Genomic DNA, 21,799 nt, shown 5'->3' with positions numbered 1-21,799 from the left:
TGTGTGTGTATGTATATGTATTATATATATATATATATAGATAGATATAGATATATATGTATATGTATATATCTGGTGAATCAGAAGCCTGGTGCAGCCATCTGGTTCGCCAGCCTTCAGTCATACGTCCAACCCATGCTAGCATGGAAAGCGGATGTTTAACGATGATGATGATATAACCGTATATATGTGTGTGTATACATGTAAATATATATATATAAATGTATATGTCTGTACATTTTAATATATATATATATATATCAATGTGCATTGTATATGTACATATGTTTATATGTGTATATATGTGTGTGTATGTGTGTGTGTGTATGCTTGTCTGTGCTGCAAGCTAAACTATATTACTTTATCAGACACATACTGGGCCTAATACATGTATGGCACATTATATATACATATACATATAGGAGCGCTCCGTCAGTTACGACAATGAGGGTCCCAGCTGATACGATCAATGGAACAGCCTGCTCATGAAATTAATGTGCAAGTGGCTGAGCACTCCACAGATGCATGCACCCTGAACGTAGTTCTCAGAGAGATTCACTGTTACACAGAATGTGACAATGCTGGCCCCTTTGAATTACAGGTACTACTCAGTTTTGCCAGCTGAGTGGACTGGGGCAATGGGATATAAAGTGTCTCGCTCAAGGATACAACTCATTGCTGGGAATTGAACTCACGACATGATCATCAACCAAATGCCCTAACCACTAAGTCACGTGCCTTCACTATATATATGTATAATCCGATGTATATATATATATATATATATATATATATATATATATATATATGTGTGTGTGTGTGTGTATATATGAATTCATTTATATGGCACGTAAAAAGATCCATCCGAATGTGGCCGTTGCCAGCACCGCCTCGACAAGCCTCCGTGCTGGTGGCATGTAAAAAGCACCAATCGATCATGGCCGTTGCCAGCCTCCCCTGACACCTGTGCCAGTGGCACGTAAAAAACACCCATGCTAGCATGGAAAGCGGACGTTAAATGATGATGATGATGATTTCATTTATGCTGAATTGTTTTTCAATTGTGTGTGTGTGTGTAGTATGGTAATGCATCCAGAATGTAATAAGATTAATATAAATATATTCACATGCACACACACCCACGCACACACACACACGCACACACACACTGTATACATATGTAATGTCCAAACTAGCTATTATTTGGTTTTTAGTATGTGTACATTACGTATGCTGTAGTATGTATATCATCATCATCATCACCATCATCATATATCCATCATCAGTGCTGGCATCGGTTGAATGGTTTGACAGGAACTGGCAAACCAAAAGACTGCATTGTACTGCAGTGAGGTCTGCTTTGGCGTGGTTTCTACGGCCACCTGCCCTTCCTAACATCGGTCACTTCACAGAGCAATGCTAGGCTTTCTTCATGGCACAGCAGCTGCAAGGTAATTGGCAGGACAAACATCCACCTCGACTGAGGGGTGGGGAGGGAATTGAGTGTGGGGTGGGTGAGAGACTTTGTGCCAGGTGAGATGAGAAGAGAGGAATGGGGTCAGAAATAGGGGTCTTGCAGTAGAGGAGATCCATAGCTCCCTCAGTAGGAGAAAGAGAGAGAGCGATGGTGGTGAAGATGATATGTTGGGACCTACCCTGAAGTTCCAGGGAGGAGGGTATAAATGAAATGGTGAAGAGGAGTGGATGGGATGAGTGGGAGGGTGGGGGAGGAGAGTGGGAGATCGGGGGGAGGGGAAGGTAGTGAGTGATGAACACAGGTGGAAGAGGGGATGTTAGGAAGATGTGTTGTTGGGGGTGGGGAGAGATCTGGCAGGGACAGATCGTGCGCAGGGGTAAAGACATAAATAACAGTTTGTATATTAAATATGCAGTAGAAAGTGTAATTTTTAGGCTTTTTTGTCAAATGGTGGAGTCATGTGTGAGACTCTGAGTCAAACAGGTTTCCTTTCTCTTCCTGAAAAAGCAACATATTTTTCATCGTGTATGCTTTACCTTACTGTGTCACTGTTGCTCACCTGGACAACACCTTTATCTCCTCTATTTCCATTGATTATCATCATCATCATCGTTTAACGTCCGCTTTCCATGCTAGCATAGGTTAGACAAATAACTGAGGGCTGGTGAACCAGATGGCTGCACCAGGCTCCAATCTTGATTTGGCAGAGTTTCTACAGCTGGATGCCCTTCCTAATGCCAACCACTCCGAGAGTGTAGTGGATGCTTTTTACGTGCCACCGGCATGGGGGCTAATCAGGCGGTACTGGCAATGACCTCACTCGAATCTTTTTACACATGCCACCAGCTCAGGTGCCAGTAAGGCGACGTTGGTAACGATCATGCTCGAATGGTGCTCTTGGCACCCTACTAGCACGAGCACAAGTGCCAGTAAGGTGACGCTGGTTTTCTGAGATTATCAATACAAGATCATACATAATATACTGCATTATATTATATACAGGTGCATGTGTGGCAACAAGTCTTCTTCCCAACAACATGGTTCTGGGTTCAGTTCCAATGTGTGGAACTTTGGGCGAATGTCTTCTACTATAGCCTCAGACCAATCAAAGCTTTTGCAATGGATTTGGTAGATGGAAATTGAATGAATCCCACTATATGTGTGTGTGTGTATCTTTGTCTGCCGCCACTGCTTGACAACTGATGTTGGTGTGTTTAAGTCCTCGTAACTTAGTGGTTTGGCAAAAGAGACTGATAGAATAATTCTCAGGTTTTTAAAAAATTAAGTACTGGGGTCGATTTATTTGACTAAAAATTCTTCGAAGTGATGCCCCAGCATGGCCACAGTCTAATGACTGAAACAAGCAAACAATAAAAGATTATAGGGTGCAGTGCCTCCCATAACTTCAGAATCTCCATTCTTGATAAACATTTTAACAGCAAATGCTTTTTTCATGCTGGTTTAAAGCCATAATGGTAACTGGAAACGAAAATGGTAAACCTTTAGCAATATGAAGACACCATTCTTATCTGCCTAACTTCTCCAGTGCCACACCATTGACCATCAGAAATATGGGAGGTTTTTCTGCCTCGCATCCTGTGAGTGTTTGCGTGTGTTTCAAAAGTGCATGGCTTAGTCATTAGGGTGCTCAACTCAATCATAAGGTTGTGAGTTCGATTCCTGGTGACCCACTGTGTCCTTGAGCAAGACACTTTATTTCACGTTGCTCCAGTCCACTCAGCTGGCAAAAATGAGTTGTACCTGTAATTTCAAAGGGGCCAATCTTGTCACATTCTGTGTCATGCTGAATCTCCCTGAGAACTATGCTAAGGGTACGCGTGTCTGTGGAGTGCTCAGTCACTTGCATGTTAATTTCACCAACAGGCTGTTTGGTTGAGCAAATCAACAGGAACCCTTGTTGTCGTAACTAATGGAGCGTGTCGGTTTTCTTTGTTGTATGTTTAATATTATCTGTTACATAACTCTCTGTCTCTGTAACAGTGCAAGCTAACAAACAAACAAAAATTGGGTCATCATCACCATCATCATCATCATCATCTAACATCCGTCTTCCATGTTAGCATGCAGTGATGGCTATTTCGGCATGATTTCTATGGCCAGACGTCCTTCCTTCCTAACGCTTGAAATACTTGTGAATTGAAACCTAAAATGGACGATCCTTAACCCACCCCACCCCCAACACCACCACCATCCCGTGACCACCCCTGTCCCACGACCACCACGACCCCGAAAAAATGTAACTATCTGGAAATGAAACTCGTTAATGGTGACTGTTGTATTTTGTAGTTAGGTCCCCCCTGAAATGTATAAAGACTGGTGTTTCTTTTCGAATAATGCCAGAATACGAAGACAAATGAGGAATTTAGGAAATATTTCAACAATTGATCAGCTGAAAGTGAGAAAACAGCAAAAAATAAATAAATAAAAAATTAAAAAAACAAAAGAAATCAGAGTCAAAAATGGATTTAAATAAAGTGGTTTGTTGTAAGAAACTGAAAATGGTGTTAGATGTCAATAAAACTACTACTACTACTAAATTACTTCTGCTACTGTTACTACTACTACTGTTACTAGTGCTGCTGCTGCTACTACTACTACTACTACGGCTGCTGTTGCTGCTACTACTACTAAATTACTTCTACTACTGCTACTAGTGCTGCTGCTGCTACAACTGTATCAGGTGTATGGGTTTGAATAGTGATGTTAAACTATTACTGCAAACACTTCTGATACAATCACATAAGTGATTCTATCAGAAGTCATATTATTTTCTTGTCCTGCAACCAATTTCAATTCTCTTCAATTACATCACAAGAAAACCTTAAAAGAAAAAGAAAAACCTAACTTCCTGCTTTCTCGGCTCTTAAATTGCATGTTTTTTGGGGGGTTTGTTTTTAAGTGTTGGCATGGTTGTATGATTAAGAAGTTTGCTTCCCAACTATGTGGTTTCAGTTTCAATCCCACTGCACAGCACCTTGGGCAAGTGTCCTCTACGGTAACCCTGTGCCTCCCCAATCCTCATCACTGAAACTGGCAAATGAGAACTGAAACAATCCATTAGGTGTGTGTATGTATGTGTGTGTCATCATCATCACCATCATCATCGTTTAACATCCACTTTCCATGCTGGCATGGGTTGGACGGTTTGACTGAGGACTGGCAAGACAGGAAGCTGCACCAGGCTCCAATTTGTGTGTGTATGTGTGTGTGTGTGTCATCATCATCATCATCATCACCATCATTGTTTAACATCCATTTTCCATGCTAGCATGGGTTGGAATATATATATATATTTATATATATATATATATATAGGTGCAGGCATGGATGTGTAGAAGTTTATTTCTAATCATATGGTTCTGGGTTCCATCCCACTACATGGCACCTCTGACTGACCAAAGCTTTGAGCATGGATTTGGTTGGCAAAAACTGGAAGGCACCAGTCAACTGAACTCACCCAGTCACCCTCAATTCTCTACGTCTTTTCTCTCTTATGTTCACCTTCTTGAACTTTGCTTTTTGGGTGCCTTGACTCCTCATCACCATCCTTTCTGCCATTCCGCTTTGGGTAGCCATGAATATCTTCTACAGCAACACCTCCTGTTCTTCTCTCTCTCTCTCTCTCTCTCTCTCTCTCTCTCTCTCTCTCTCTCACTTTAGTCTTTCAATACTTGGCCTAAAGCCACTCACCCCCTTAACTCTGTACCCACAACTCAGTTGCAAGTTTATTACTGACTTCATTAGTGCTGGTGCCACATAAAATGCACCCAATGCCCTCTGCAAAATGGTTGGCATTAGGAAGAACATCCAACCATAGAGACCTTACCACAGCAGACGGAACTCAGTGTGCAGTTTTCTGGCTTCATAGATGCTGTTGAGCCATGCCAGCATGGAAGACAGACATTAAATGGTAGTGGTGGTGGTGATGATGATAATCCTCAGCAAATTCCATCTGACCCATGCAAGCATGGAAAAATATATAAATATATATAAGCACACCTACACACACACACACATATATATATATAAGCATACTTACATATATATATATATATCATCATTATCATCATCATCCAGTTTTAAATCCAGGTTTTGTCCCTGTTAACTGGGGTGGCTGGATCTACCTGATTGCCATAGCAACAGAGGTAGGCAGATGCAGCCCACCCCCAACCTTTGAGCTAGCTGGTACCCATTCTCCTTTGCTATCATGAGGCTTTTTTTTAACTGGATTTTCTAGGAGCAGCATGGCCTTGCTTACCCACCAACCTCAGTTTCTAGACATGAGTGATCCCAAAACCAAAGCCTCTAGCACAATTTTTAAGAAATGTGCTCAGGAAGGCAGGGACGCTACCCTCTGAGACCCCTTTCAGAACCCCCCCCACCTCTCTCTCTCTCTCTCTCTCTCTCTCTCTCTCTCTCTATATATATATATATATATATATATTATATATATATATATATATATATAATATATATATATATATATATGAGAGCACACGCATATGTGTGTGTGTGATAATTTACATTTGTTTTCAACTAAAGTCATGACCTATGAGCCATATTGTTGTTATTGTTGTCTTCTGTCAGCAAATCCTGCACTCACTTCATTCTTTCTCATACAAGTGGGATAACAAATCCCCTACTTGAAAAACAGGTAAGGGTTAGTGACAGGAAGGATGTTTGGCTGTAAAATAATGCCTCAATAATAAAATCATCTAAGCCATGCTGACATGGAAAAACAGACATAAAATATACAGATCTGGAATATTTTTTCTGTTATTATATTCTAACCTAAGGCAGTAATCTTAGGACTGTCAGCAAGCTAGGCTAAATGCCTAATGGTATCTCATCCATCTTTACATTCTGAGTTCTAATCCTGCCAAGGTGGACTTTGTGTTTCATCCTTTTGTGGGGTCAGTGTAATCGACTTAACTCTCCGCCAAACTTGCTGGCCATGTGCTAAATATTTGAAACCTATATTACATTCCAACACATATCTTTACCGACAGAAAATAGTAACAAAAATAAAATTGATAAGCTTTTCCTTAACTTTCCTTCGTAATTAGTTTATCTTGACTTTCAGCGGGGGAAAAAAAATTCCATCTGGTTTTAAATGTGAGGGATTTTATTGATAAATTTGACGAATGGTAGATTTTGAAAATTACAACGTGATTTATTTATTTATTTATAGAAGTTTTATCAGCGAAATCCCCCCTGATAAAAAGCTTATCTCTGCCTACCTGAAAATATTTTACACTAGTTTTTCTTATCGCAGAAACTGTATTTATCAGAACGTGATCGTTTTTATTATTATTATTATTATTATTATTATTATTATTATTATTATTCTGTGTTTTGTAGAAATCTCCAGCAAAACAGATTGGTCATTCATTGAAAAAGTCATTCCGCTGTGTACCAAGCAAACCAAATCATAAAATTCCTACTTTTTCTGACGTTCCAGAAAACCGAATTGATTTAACAAATATTGTGTAAGTGTTTCTTCAGTTTCATATTAATCAAATTCTTTGCCTTTGTAAATATATTCTCTGCGATAAATGTGCACATATATTCATCCATGCTTGTATTTACATATGAGATTCTTATTTTGGTTGAGTGAGTCTCTGGCTGCTCTCATGCTTTTCCTGTGTATTTAGACAGTCACCAGGTAAGTGATGCTATAACTTGCCAGATGAATCTGCTGTGCACATACAGGTGAAACTGCAAAGCGGAAAGAGACTGAATTGCCTGAAATATATTATTAATCTCAGCTATGGTATTGAGCACTCTTCTGACAGTCAACACTAAACATATATACAAATATATATGTTTGCTTATATTTATTTCACTCTCTCTCTCTAATATATATATATATATATATGGATCTTTTCGGTTTGAACGGCAGTTTTTAACATAATTTCCAGGTAACTAAAAAATTTTTAACTTCGTATACTGGTAGAATGTGTTTATAAAACATCTTTTTCTCTTGGCTTTATTGAGAAAATTCTATAGTTTGTAAGATATTTGTTGTTTTTTTTCTTCAATTTCTGCAATTTCAACCAATCAATGATGTCCATTGAGGTAAAAAACATTCTGTGCCGTATGAATATGTCCCTTGTTTAAGAAACAGATTGGGTTTATTTACATTTCTGAAGAAAAAAAGATACCCTTCCCCCCGCCCCTAACCCTAACCCTAAAACATTGAAATGCAATAGATCGATACTAGGGTCATAATTATGGGTGACAATTGCATATGTCACCGCTAGAAAAAACTGCTGTTCAAACCAAAAAGATCCATATATATGCACAGACACACACACAACACATAAATAACTGAATGATTTATTACTTCATCTTATGAATGTGTATGAACTCCTGTAGATGTATAAGAATGGTCTCTCTCTCTCTTTACCTCTCTCTTTCTCCCACCCTTTGTCTCTCTCTCTCTTTCCCTCCCTCCCTCTAATTCTCTCTCCCTCTCTGTTTGTCTCTCTCTCACTTTTAACTTCTATTCTTCCAGCCCAGTGTTTATTCCAAATTATATCCCCAACCATTTCTCTTGTGCTACATGAAGCTAAAACAAAGAATTGGTTGTAAAACTTTCAGCAGAAGCAACAGTTCCTTAGTTTTATATATATATATATAATATATATATATATATATTTGTTCTTTTTAAATATTATTTCATGTGGAAAATGTTTGTAGTTTTCCCCCACCCCACCCCACCCCCTATTGACTCTACCCTATTTAGGGATTAACTCCTTTTTTAGAAACAATATCTTTTTTTGAAGAACTATGATGATGTCGATTGATTTTGTTCATAGATATTGATTGTTATTGATCACCTGAAACATAAAAGATAAAGCTGATTTCAAAATCTGTTCAGTAAGCAAGGAGATCATCTTAAAATGTCAGATACACGCCTTGGCATGACTCTTGTTCCTTTCTTCCATCAAATCCCAGAAAAACAGTTAAAGAAATCTGAAACACCAACACTGAGAAGATTACAAGAATCCACCCAGAACAACATGGCATCTATAGAAGTTATTCTTAAGTTGGCTGCCTGGCAGAATTCTTAGCATGCTGGTATTTTGTCTATCTTTACATTGTGGGTTCAAATGCTGCTGAGGTTGAAATTACCTTTCATCCTTTCAGGGTTGATAAAATAAGTACCAGTTGAATACTGGGGATGATGTAATTGGCTTGACCCCTTTCCCCAAAATTACAGGCCTTGTGCCAAAATTTGAAACTATTATTATTATTATTATTATTATTATTATATTATTATTATTATTATTAAAGGCAGCAAGCTGGCAGAATCGTTAGCACATTGGACGAAATGCTTAGCGGTATTTCTGAGTTCAAATTCCACCAAGGTCAATTTTGCCTTTCATCCTTTTGGAGTTGATAAATGAAGTACCAGTAAAACGTTGGGGTTGACATGATCGACTAGTTCCCCACCCCCACAAAAAACTTTTAGGCTTTGTGACTTTAGTAAAAAGGATTATTATTATTATTATTATATTATTATTATTATTACCTCTGCCTTAGCTAAGGCAGATGTATTGTTTTTAGTCATGTTTGTTTGACTGTGGACAAGATATCTCAAGAACCACTGGATGGATTCGAATGAAACTTTCAGGGATGTTTGGCCTCATGACTGCCAAAATTTGAAACCATTGTTATTATCATTAAGCTGGTAGAATCGTTAGCATGCCAGCCAGAATACTTTGTAGCATTTCATGTCTTTACACTCTGACCGCAGCTTTTCTCGAGATCAGCTTTGCTTTTAATTCTTTCAGGGTCAATAAAATAAGTACCAGTTGCATACTGGGGTTGATGTAATTGACTAAGCCCTCTCCCTCAAAATTCCAGGCCTTGTAGCTGCAGTAGAAAGGGTTATTATTATAAGGAACAGCATCTAATGCTCACAGCAATGTTGTCATGTTCCAAGAATTTGAAAACTGGACAAAGTTACAATGATTCTAAAACTTAACTAAATTCCTCTTGAAGGAGCAACATTCCTCTATACACATTGGAAATGTAAGAGAGATTTATAGTGTGTACTCACACACCACATACATTCTTTTTCACAATGTGTAGCATGGATTCAGACCCACTAAACTTGATTGTTACACCACTCACATAAGGCCAGTTATGGCTTTGGCAAAAAGAAAGAGGAAAAAAAGCATCTATCCTGTTGGTTACTGTTGACATTGACCAGTCTTTTGACTCCAGTTCTTTCCACCACTTGGAAATAAAATACATAGCATCATAGGAAACACAGTCAGGTCTATAAGACAACACCCTTGGGTTTATTTGTGAAGCTTGTTAAGTCTTTAATCATTTATTGTTTACAAAAGATAATGGTGTAGCATTACAGGTGTTACATTACAGGTGTTACATTACAGGTGTATTATGAGGACATATTTGTGTTGCTCACCTGACCTGAATTTATCTTCTTCCTATTGGAAGATGTTGTCAAGGTCTCCATTCATGGCAACTGTGTTTATTTTGGTGTAAGATGTCCAGATCATATGTTGATCAATGTCCATACGGTTGGGATCATGTGTTGATTGATGTCCATCTGGTAGAATAACGAATGACATCGTTTGCATAGTTGGCAGTGGCTGAGAAGCGCCATCCATATACAAGAAGAAGTAAGATTGGAGAGATACGTGAACAAGCCTCATCATCATCATCATCACAGTCGTTTCACATTCCTTTTCCAAACTGGCATGGAGTGGATGGTTCCAACAGGATCTAACAAGTCAGAGAGCAGCACCAAACCACAATTTCTTTGGCAATGTTTCTACAGCTGGATGCTTTTCCCAGTGCCAACCATTCTACAGTCTAATGGATGCTTTTTATTTTTTCGTGACACCAGTCCTAGTGAGGTTTCCATGTAACTTGCAAGACAAAGTCTCCCTTGACTGAGTGGAGTGTAGTCTTGAGGAAAGTGGCTTTATGTCAGGTGTTAAGAGTGTAAAGTCTGAGAGAGGGACAGAAAGAACAGGCGTTTTGCTTTAAAAGAGATACATGGTTACCCCGCCCCCAGCTGGAAAGAGAGAAAAGAGATGGGGATATGAGGTTATTGGGGTTTAACCTCAAGGTACAAAGTGAATATGTGAGAGAGAAAAAGGACAGGGGATTGCAAAGAGTGGGTGGGTGGGTGGGTGGGAAAGTAGGTAAGTAGAATATGAAAGGTGAGTGTTGAGTGGTTAGGGATAGGGATACAGGTGGATATAGGGAATGGCATGGTTAATGATGTGTATCAGATTGGGGTCAGAGGAGGGGGTGAAGGAAATAAAAGTGGGTCAGGAAGGAGGAGGTGGTAGGTGATAGTACCAAAAAAAAATAGGATGGTGGTGGTGGAGAGCTTTCTTCCTCCCTATCTGTTGACCATGTGGTTGTTGGGACATTCATTGATGACATCACAACCAAACTTTTATCATTAAAATTTATCTGCAATAAATTGTGTCTGGGGAGAGTCCTTCTCTTTTACTACCTTATAATTTAACACACTCACCGGTAAAATTTCCACTCCTTTATTTTTCTAAGATTTTCATTCCGTCTTGCAACCTTTTCAATGGTTATTGATTTTCAGCAATTATTGAAAAGGTTGCAAGACACAATGGAAATTTTAGAAAAATAAATGAGTGGAAATTTTACCGGTGAGTGTGTTAAATTATAAGGCCGTAAAAGAGAATGACTCTCCCCAGACACAACAGAATATGCTTCAACACACGAACTCACATAAAGAATCTTGCAAACCAAATCCAAAAACAAAGTGCAGTAAATTGGTTATACTTAACACAACACACTAAATATTTTAACAATTCTTTTTTATATACAATATTTAATTATAAAAATGTAATAGAATTTTTTAGGGTCCGGTAAAGTAAAACAGGGACCAAAAAGGTCTAAACAAAAAGGGGGGAAAAAATGGTTGAGAAACCCTGATTGTAGAATGGTGTGGTTGTGCAAGAAATCATTGTTTGGAAGGAAAATTTGAAAGAAAAAAATGTCAATCAAGGTAATAGTTTTAGATTTATTATCCACTTCCACCTGGCCCTCCACTTCAGATTGTTTTAGTATCACCAGATAACAATAATGGAATGCTTCCATCATTTTTTCCATATAATACCTGTTTTAATTTGTGTTTCTTCTATGAAATATGGCCATATGTTTTCTGGCTTAAATAGCTGCTGTTACAGGAATTCTTAACTAATGTTTCTGCAAACAGAAAACATGAAGGTGACACACACACACACACACACACACACCCTTTCCCTGTCTTGTTAGTGTGAAACAAAATCTTAGTAATATTCCATTATCACAGCTTACCATTATTATTCCTTGCCAACATTGAGATTAGATTACTGGACTTGGTGCAAAACTAATTTAATTTCCATTTGCTGTTACTAGCAATAACAATACCACCACCACCACCACCACCACCACCACCACCACCACCACCACCACTACTACTGCTGCTGCTGCTACTACTACTACTACTACTACTCAGTTCTTAGTGAACAGCATGATTTTCTTTCAATTTCCTATTCTTCGACCTCGCCATCCTTTACTATTCTGTAGAATGAAATGGAAGCATCAGAGAGAAACCAATGTTTCTCAATCACTTCAAATTCTTCTCTCTCTCTCTCTCTCTCTCTCTCTCTCTCCTTTTCTGCATTTTTCTCAATCATTTCAATTCAGTTTTTTTCCCCTCCCTCCTAATATATTTCTATGTCATTGCTTTTTAGTCTCCCCACCATCACCACCACCACCACATCACTTACTGCCCACCTGTTTCCACCTCTTTCTCTTTCTCTCCCTATTTCTTCCCCCACCCCACCCATCTCTCTCTTCTCTTACAAACTTATTTATTTCTTATTCCTCCTGATTCCCCCACCACATACCCCCTGCATTCCTTTCTCCCACTTTAATTTCCAATTAGTATCTTTAAGTTTTTTTATAACTCCCCCCCTTTTTATTTCATTACATTACATTACCCATGTCTAACTTTTCTTTGGTTCTTCATAATCTGATTTTTTTCTTTTGGTTCTATATAACAGTCTTTTCCTAATTCTTTCAATTCACACTTTTTCATCCATTGCCACTTCTCTCTTTCTCTCTCTTCTAGTCCCCCCCCCCGCACACGTACTTTAAGCTTCTCTCTTCAACTTTTTAATATAATTTTCCTCTACGTCCAATCTTACTTGCCATAACAATCACTTGTGGAAGAAGCAAACCATTTTTGTTACGACTTCACCAAGACATCGTTTATAGTTTTGTAATTTCATTATTATTTATTTGTTGCCAAAATCTCCAAGTTTTTTCTCTTTTCTTCTGAAGGCCACCAACCCCCGTAATGGTGCACAACGATCTCCAAGAGGCTTGTAGTCATTCTATCGACTTGTCTTCAGTTGACAGTGGTCCAACTTCAAGAAGGTTTGTACTGCAGACACTCTGCTATTCTCAGTATCCTCTTTCAATTGTACAATCAGCATCATCATCATCATCATCGTTTAACGTCCGTTTTCCATGCTAGCATGTGTTAGGCAATTTGACTGCGGTCTGGCGAACCAGATGGCTGCACCAGGCTCCAGTCTGATCTAGCAATGTCTCTACAGCTGGATGCCCTTCCTAACGCCAACCACTCCGAGAGTGTAGTGGGTGTTTTTTACGTGCCACCGGCACAGGTGCCAGGTGAGGCTGGCAGCATCCACAATTGGTTGATGATTTTTACGTGCCACCAGCACAGAAGCCAGTCAAGGCAGCGCTGGCATCAGCCATGTTCGGATGGTGCTTTTTACATGCCACCGGCACAGGTATCCCAACTACAATTTCCTTGTTGTTCTGTTCGTTTGAGTTGAGGAACCAGGAGAAGCACTCCTGATTTTTACTAAAGTCCTTGAAAGTGGTGAGATGGAAGAAGAGATGAAGTAATCTTCAGACTAGGAATCAGATTCAGGTATTTCCTTGCAGCAGAAATAGACTCACCTGAAGACACCTCATTGTCATCTGGTTGAGCTTGCTCAGAGATTTTTGATCTGCACATGCTGTCCATCTTAGTCCCTCATTAGTTGAGGGAAGTCTTTGGGGGTGTCATCCAGTCTCCCTTGTGAATTGATCTACATACATTGTGTTCCATTGACCTCCTCAAATATGGCCAAATGTATATATAATATCTTCTGGGTATTTACCACTGTGTAGAATTAATCTTGGATATATACAATGTGTGTGTGTGTGTATTAAATAAAGTGAGACAACAAAGCCAAGGCTGTGTGGAATTTTCAGGACATTTACAAAAAGAGAGTTAGTCTTTCTGGGATATTAGGGATATCCCTTCATCAGAGACGATGTGAGAGAGTGAAACAGTGGAAAATATTAGAGTTCAATATCAGGAGTTATTTTGGAAAAGGAAGGAAATAAGGAGTATATAGGGAAATAGGAAAATGAATGTAGAAATAAAAATTTTTTTAAATATATAGATGTTATAGTTGTAGTCCCATTATTTAAGGAATTTCTACCATTTTTACACACCACTTTCCTTAGATAATGGAACTGCAACTATAGCATCTTTATACATTTTTATTTTTATTTCTACATTTATTCTCCTATTTCCCTGTAAAGTTATCATGGTGATACCTGCTCAGAGGCCTGCGCAAAGTTGCAGAAAGTATATGAAGAGATGTATACAAGCTGCACACAAATGTATGAGTAGTTCAGACGTTTCCAAGATGGTCAAAAAAATGTTGGTATTGACGAATGTTCTGGGTGAATCACAACCAGCAGAACTGAGAAAAACATCACAGATGTGCATGTGGCTGTGATGGGAAATTGTCAAATCACCATCCGTGAGTTATCAGAGGATGTGCAGATTAGTGACGGTCCAGTTCAGTTCATTATCACTGAAGATTTAGGTATGAGACACGTGTCTGCCAAGTTTGTGCCAAAACTGCTTTCAGCTGACCAAAAGGACACTCAGGTTTCAGTTGTACAAGGTCTCCTTGATTGTGTCAAGAACAATGAAAACATTTTGAAAACTTTGTGTAGGCCTCTGAGTAGGTATCATCAAGCTTTTGGCAAAATTTGATGCAGATTTTCTGCTTAACCTTCTCTGTCATGGTCAATGCAACAATCACACGCTACACACCTTCCTTCCAATCACTGCTGTAAACAGCAGATGCAAGCTAGAATGTTAAAACTTAGTGCACATGCACAGCAGAGTTCAAGGTCAATTTGTGCCAAGCAGCTTCACCCTGCGTGTTTTAGCTTTGTTACTATAGCAACAGTCTGGATACTTATTGATCAGACCACATGCATGCACACACCCACATACATACATACATATAGATAGATAGATATATGAACATCTATCAATACACACACACACATATCTATATACACATGCAAATATATTGATATATGCATATATATATTTTTATGTACACACACACATATATATGCCTGTATACACACACACACACACACATATATTCCAGATATGAATACTTGTAACAAGATTGAAGAATTTAAAGTAACAAAATAATAACAATCCATTAAAAAAAGAGTTAACAGCAGATTACCATTTGTTATGGAATCTTCTGGAATGTTCCCTCAGACAAATTCTTGAACATATTTTCGTCTTTTATATGAGGACAATATCAATATCAAGAATCGACCGTGCCATTTTTATCTTTGAAAAGAAGCATTTTATGTGACTTTCCAACAATAATTCTCATTAGATATCTTTCGTATACCCTTTGGGATCAACAAAATTAGTCAGAACGACTCGCTGCCTCCCCACAAACCTTGTGTGGCTTATTTGATCAAATAACTTATATTCCAATTATCTATACAACTTGTTGAGTATCTGGTTCGTTATCATTTTATATGTAATTCAACACCAGACCATCATTACAGCAGCAACAGTGGCAGTGGTAGCAGCAATGGTGGTGGTGGTGGTGGAGATGGTGATAGCGATGGTAGTAGTGGTGGTAGTATCACAGTGGTTGTAATGGTGATGATGGTGGTGGTGGTGGTGCCAGTCGTAGTAACTCCTCCACCATGCACTCTCGTCTTACTAAACATGTTTAGAAAGATCTCTTGAAATCTTACCGATTCTTAAGCTGAGATATTCAATATCTGCAAGATTAGACATTCTTAGGAATGGCAATCTTAACCTAATCTCTAAAGAATGGCATTAATAATGACAGTTCCAGTTCTTATATATCTGAAATACCTTTGGTAGAATCAAGATCTCAGAAGAAACAGGAACTAATGCAAGCGATTACTTAGTGTCAGCTCTGAAACTCACTTCTCATCATTTACTGCAGAACCCCAGCACCCTTGGCTCCCCATGTCTTCTTGGTACTTATTTCGTTAGTTCTGAGAATAAGGACAGAGAGAAAGGGCTATCATCATCATCAAGTCCCCATGTCCCACACCAGAATGGGTTGGATGGTTTGACAATCCCCTATGAGTCCAAGGACTGCATTGTGATCCCATGTCTCCTTTGCTATGATTTCTATGACTGGATTCCCTTCCTAAAGCCAACCATTTGGAAATGTGCTCTGGCTGCATTTTACATGGCACCAGCACTAGTGAAGTCACCATCCCAAGAGAAGTGGTTTTATTCTAGAAGATGAGGGCTTAACTCTGTTGTTGCCATATTTCTGTTGAAGTACTCTGCTCTTATTTACATTATTTACATTTGACAGATATTTGTCCTCATCTTGTTTGTTGTTAACACAACATTTTGGCTGATATACCCTCCAGCCTTCATCAGGTGTGTTGGGGAAATTTCGAACCTGGGTTCTCATTCCTAAGGTATTTTTCAATGTTGTTGTTGTTGTTATTATTATTATTACTATTATTTGATTTCAGGTAGTGACCTGAATAATAATAATAATAATAATAATAATGATAATAATGATAATAATAATAATAATAATAATAATAATAATAATAATAAAATATTCAGACAAATACATAACAAAAACACCAGGACTTACAAACACATATAACATACAGAAAATTGCACTACTAGGCATTGCACACATCCTATGCAAAACACTTTCAATACAGTAACCATCAAAGCATCACAACAAATCACAGCAAATACCCAAGGCACACAGAGCTGTGCTCGGTTGTGAAGTGAGAGCATGCTATAAAAATAAAACTACTTAATAATAATAATAATAATAAAATGATGATGATACACTGCTCTTGTTTCAATTTATTTTGAAAATAATGAAGAATTTTGTAGAATAATTTTGTTTTTATTAAGCTGATGTTTGGCACATAAATAAAATGAAAATTTTGAAAATTTTGAGTTAGATAATTTTAATTGTGCAGTTTGTATCATAGAATCATGAGCAGTCTTAGGTGGGTTGGTATCAAAAGGGTTAAAGCAGTGGTTTCCTACCTTTTTTACCTATGGGCCCCTCTGATTCCTATTAGCCAGTCGATGTTTAAAAAAATCCCCCTATATTTTTATAATTCAATATTATTGGGAGTTGTGTAAAAAAGAAATTAAAATATTTTGTGCATTGTAGAAGTATGAACAATTTGTTGGACATGAATTTTAACAAAATCTTATATGGACCCCCTAAAGTGTTATATGCACCCCCACCTCCCCAAGGGTTGATTCTGATTGAGAACCTCTGGATTAAAGGGAGGAGGGTCCAGAGCAGGTTTCTCATTGTAGAGATGCTACATGGATACTCACATTATAGAAGAGAGAATGGGAATGTTTGGGATGGAGCAAGGAAGAAATAAAATTAAGGATCTGGGTAGGGAATGAAGAACTGAGTGTAGGTGGGTAAAGGTTGCATATATCAGGACTCATCCATCATTATGGTGGTGGTGGTGGTGGTGGTGGTGGAGATGGTGATAGCGATGGTTGTAGTGGTGGTAGTAGTGGTGGTAGTATCACAGTGGTTGTAATGGTGATGATGGTGGTGGTGGTGGTACCAGTCATAGTAACTCCTCCACCATGCACTCTCGTCTTACTAAACATGTTTAGAAAGATCTCTTGAAATCTTACCGATTCTTAAGCTGAGATATTCAATATCTGCAAGATTAGACATTCTTAGGAATGGCAATCTTAACCTAATCTCTAAAGAATGGCATTAATAATGACAGTTCCAGTTCTTATATATCTGAAATACCTTTGGTAGAATCAAGATCTCAGAAGAAACAGGAACTAATGCAAGCGATTACTTAGTGTCAGCTCTGAAACTCACTTCTCATCGTTTACTGCAGAACCCCAGCACCCTTGGCTCCCCATGTCTTCTTGGTACTTATTTCGTTAGTTCTGAGAATAAGGACAGAGAGAAAGGGCTATCATCATCATCAAGTCCCCATGTCCCACACCAGAATGGGTTGGATGGTTTGACAATCCCCTATGGGTCCAAGGACTGCATTGTGATCCCATGTCTCCTTTGCTATGATTTCTATGACTGGATTCCCTTCCTAAAGCCAACCATTTGGAAATGTGCTCTGGCTGCATTTTACATGGCACCAGCACTAGTGAAGTCACCATCCCAAGAGAAGTGGTTTTATTCTAGAAGATGAGGGCTTAACTCTGTTGTTGCCATATTTCTGTTGAAGTACTCTGCTCTTATTTACATTATTTACATTTGACAGATATTTGTCCTCATCTTGTTTGTTGTTAACACAACATTTTGGCTGATATACCCTCCAGCCTTCATCAGGTGTGTTGGGGAAATTTCGAACCTGGGTTCTCATTCCTAAGGTATTTTTCAATGTTGTTGTTGTTGTTATTATTATTATTACTATTATTTGATTTCAGGTAGTGACCTGAATAATAATAATAATAATAATAATAATGATAATAATGATAATAATAATAATAATAATAATAATAATAATAATAATAAAATATTCAGACAAATACATAACAAAAACACCAGGACTTACAAACACATATAACATACAGAAAATTGCACTACTAGGCATTGCACACATCCTATGCAAAACACTTTCAATACAGTAACCATCAAAGCATCACAACAAATCACAGCAAATACCCAAGGCACACAGAGCTGTGCTCGGTTGTGAAGTGAGAGCATGCTATAAAAATAAAACTACTTAATAATAATAATAATAATAAAATGATGATGATACACTGCTCTTGTTTCAATTTATTTTGAAAATAATGAAGAATTTTGTAGAATAATTTTGTTTTTATTAAGCTGATGTTTGGCACATAAATAAAATGAAAATTTTGAAAATTTTGAGTTAGATAATTTTAATTGTGCAGTTTGTATCATAGAATCATGAGCAGTCTTAGGTGGGTTGGTATCAAAAGGGTTAAAGCAGTGGTTTCCTACCTTTTTTACCTATGGGCCCCTCTGATTCCTATTAGCCAGTCGATGTTTAAAAAAATCCCCCTATATTTTTATAATTCAATATTATTGGGAGTTGTGTAAAAAAGAAATTAAAATATTTTGTGCATTGTAGAAGTATGAACAATTTGTTGGACATGAATTTTAACAAAATCTTATATGGACCCCCTAAAGTGTTATATGCACCCCCACCTCCCCAAGGGTTGATTCTGATTGAGAACCTCTGGATTAAAGGGAGGAGGGTCCAGAGCAGGTTTCTCATTGTAGAGATGCTACATGGATACTCACATTATAGAAGAGAGAATGGGAATGTTTGGGATGGAGCAAGGAAGAAATAAAATTAAGGATCTGGGTAGGGAATGAAGAACTGAGTGTAGGTGGGTAAAGGTTGCATATATCAGGACTCATCCATCATTATGGTGGTGGTGGTGGTGGTAGTAGTAGTAGTAGTAGAATGTCCTGGGTGGAATTATAGTGACACCAACACCAGTGGAGTTGTCTTGTCCTTGACAAGACTAAAGGGTCTTCTCAACCCACATCTCTACTCAACGTCTATAGAATGTTCTGGGTAGGTTTATACCAACATTAAATTAATTAGTCAATCAAATTTGAACCAATCAATTAGCTCTCAAAGTGTCCATTATGTCTTTGACCAGAAAGTTTCTTCGTGTTAATTTGCTGTTCCCGAACCTCACATTGCCATATTTGGCAGCTTTTTAAAACAGTAAAGAAGAACCACAAGAAAAAGGGAAAACTCCCTTCAAAATAAAGGGGTGGATTTATAAGTGGCAAGTTTTGAATTGGTATATTAGTAATTCAAATAATTAATTTACAGTTTCTCTCTCTGTTTTTGTCTATCCATCTCTGTCCCTTTCTTCTGTGTTTGTCTCTCTGTCTCTCTCCATTTGTACCTCTCTCTTTTATCTCTGTCAGCCTCTCTTTCTCTATGTCTATCTCTACATCTGTCTCCACCTCTCTCTCTTTCTCTTAATTTCTAACGAACGAATCGTAAGGCAACAAACAATAAACCAGAGTAGACAAACTGTTTAATAACTTCCTTTTCCATAACTTCACTATTTTTCTATTTTATTCATTCATTTTGTTTATTTATGTATTGTTTATTGAACTTGTTTATTTATCTATGTATTGTTTATTGAACTTGTTTATTTATTTTTCACTTGTTGATTTTCCAGTCCGAGTAAACTGAATGCTAGTATAGGAGACACAACCCGCATCGATGATGAACACCGCTTGATCGTGCGCTATGCAGCACGACTTGCAGCAGACGCTTCAAATGCAGTAAGTGGCCTCTTATCCTAGTCTCTCTCTCTCTACATCTAATAGTAGATCTGTTTATATTTTTGTTTATTCAGCCAGAATGAAATACAATCCACTTCCCTGCTATTCTAATCAATAGGTTGTCTAAATAATCATGTTAGAAACTCCACAACTCTAACACCAAATAATTCATTATTTACTCCCAGTTTACTGATGCCATAGGTTTCATTACGTCTTCTCCTTCATCTTCTGCTCCTCCTCTTTGTCGTAATAATAATAATGATTATTATTATTATTATTATTTGAATAATAAGAGTGTTGGATTTAGTTCCACTTTACTGTTATTATAGCCTGCATTTAGTCTTCTTCTTCTTCTCCCCTCACCCTTCTTCTCCTCCTCCTCCTTTTATTCTTTCTTCTCCCCTCCTCCTCTTCCCACTCCTTTCGCTTCCCCTTCATTATAATTATCATTAGGTGGATAATAGAGTGCTGGATTAAATGCCTTGAGATTTTATATCCATTCCCTTACACTCTGGATCCAAATTCCTCTAGCATCAATTAATTAAGTACCAGTAATATATGGTACACAATCACCTCACTTCAATATTCCTCTTCTCCATAACTTGGCGCCTGAAATTAAATTTCTTGTGAAGAAACTGAACTACAAATGAAGTTTTGATGTTTGTTTTGATATAGCTGTAGTAGGGTGATCAGTCATAAATCATTCATAAGTCACTCATGTTCACATATTGTCAATCATAAACCACTCATGTTCACATATTGTCAATCATAAGCCAATCATGTTTACATATTGTGTGTTATAAGTCAGCCATGTTTATATATTGTCAGTCAAAAGTCAGCTGTGTTTACATATTGTCACTCATAAGCCAGTCATATTTACATATTGTCAATCATAAGTCAGCCATGTTTACACACTGAATCTATTGAGATGGTGCAGAATTATTGTGGCTTTTTTTCAACAAATTTTATTCAATAAAAACAATAACAATACCAAAAACATATTTAAATGACGGCCTGACCATCTGCCAAGCAAATGGGAAGCAGTAATTGAAGTAGATGGTGAATATACTCCGGAATAATCATTTAAAGATGTTTTTGTTACATGTTATTGTTTTTGTGGAGTAAAATTTGTTGAACAAAAGCTGCAATAATTATACACCAACCCAATATTTAAAATAGTGGAGACACAATGGCCCTGTGGTTAGGGCAGCGAACTCATTGTCATTGGATCGTGGTTTCAATTCCCAGAACAGGCGCTGTGAGTGTTTATTGAGCAAAAACACCCAAATCTCCACGAGGCTCCGGCAGGGGGTGGTTGCAAACCCTGCTGTGTTCTTTCACCACAACTTTCTCTCATTCTTTCTTCCTGTTTCTGTTGTACCTGTATTTCAAAGGGCCCACCTTGTCACATTCTGTGTCACACTGAATTTCCGCAAGGGTACATGTGTCTGTGGAGCGTTCAGCCACTTGCACGTTAATTTCACGAACAGACTGTTCCGTTGATCAGCTGGAGCCCTCATCATCATAACTGACAGAATGCCATGATTTATAACAATTCTTGTTTAAACCAGTGGTTTTCAACTATTTTTTTTCCCTATGAATCCTTTAGATTCTCATTTTTCTT

General features: G+C 37.9%; 1 protein-coding gene across 7 annotated transcripts in view; it reads left to right on the top strand.

The window, feature by feature from the left end:
* The window catches only part of LOC115215033 (dystrobrevin beta), a 412,633-nt gene that overhangs the window by 263,207 nt on the left and 127,627 nt on the right, over positions 1–21,799 (top strand). For all 7 annotated transcript variants that reach the window (XM_036505503.1, XM_036505500.1, XM_036505497.1 and 4 more), the window contains 3 exons: positions 6,860–6,987; positions 12,854–12,949; positions 20,070–20,175. In XM_036505503.1, coding sequence (XP_036361396.1) covers positions 6,860–6,987; positions 12,854–12,949; positions 20,070–20,175 — 330 coding nt within the window. The remainder of the gene's footprint in view (positions 1–6,859; positions 6,988–12,853; positions 12,950–20,069; positions 20,176–21,799) is intronic.

Source organism: Octopus sinensis, linkage group LG8, assembly GCF_006345805.1.
Source record: "Octopus sinensis linkage group LG8, ASM634580v1, whole genome shotgun sequence".
Taxonomy (NCBI): Eukaryota; Metazoa; Mollusca; class Cephalopoda; order Octopoda; family Octopodidae; genus Octopus; species Octopus sinensis.
The sequence above is the reverse complement of the archived record's forward strand: the minus strand, read 5'-3'. Positions and strand labels throughout refer to the sequence as shown.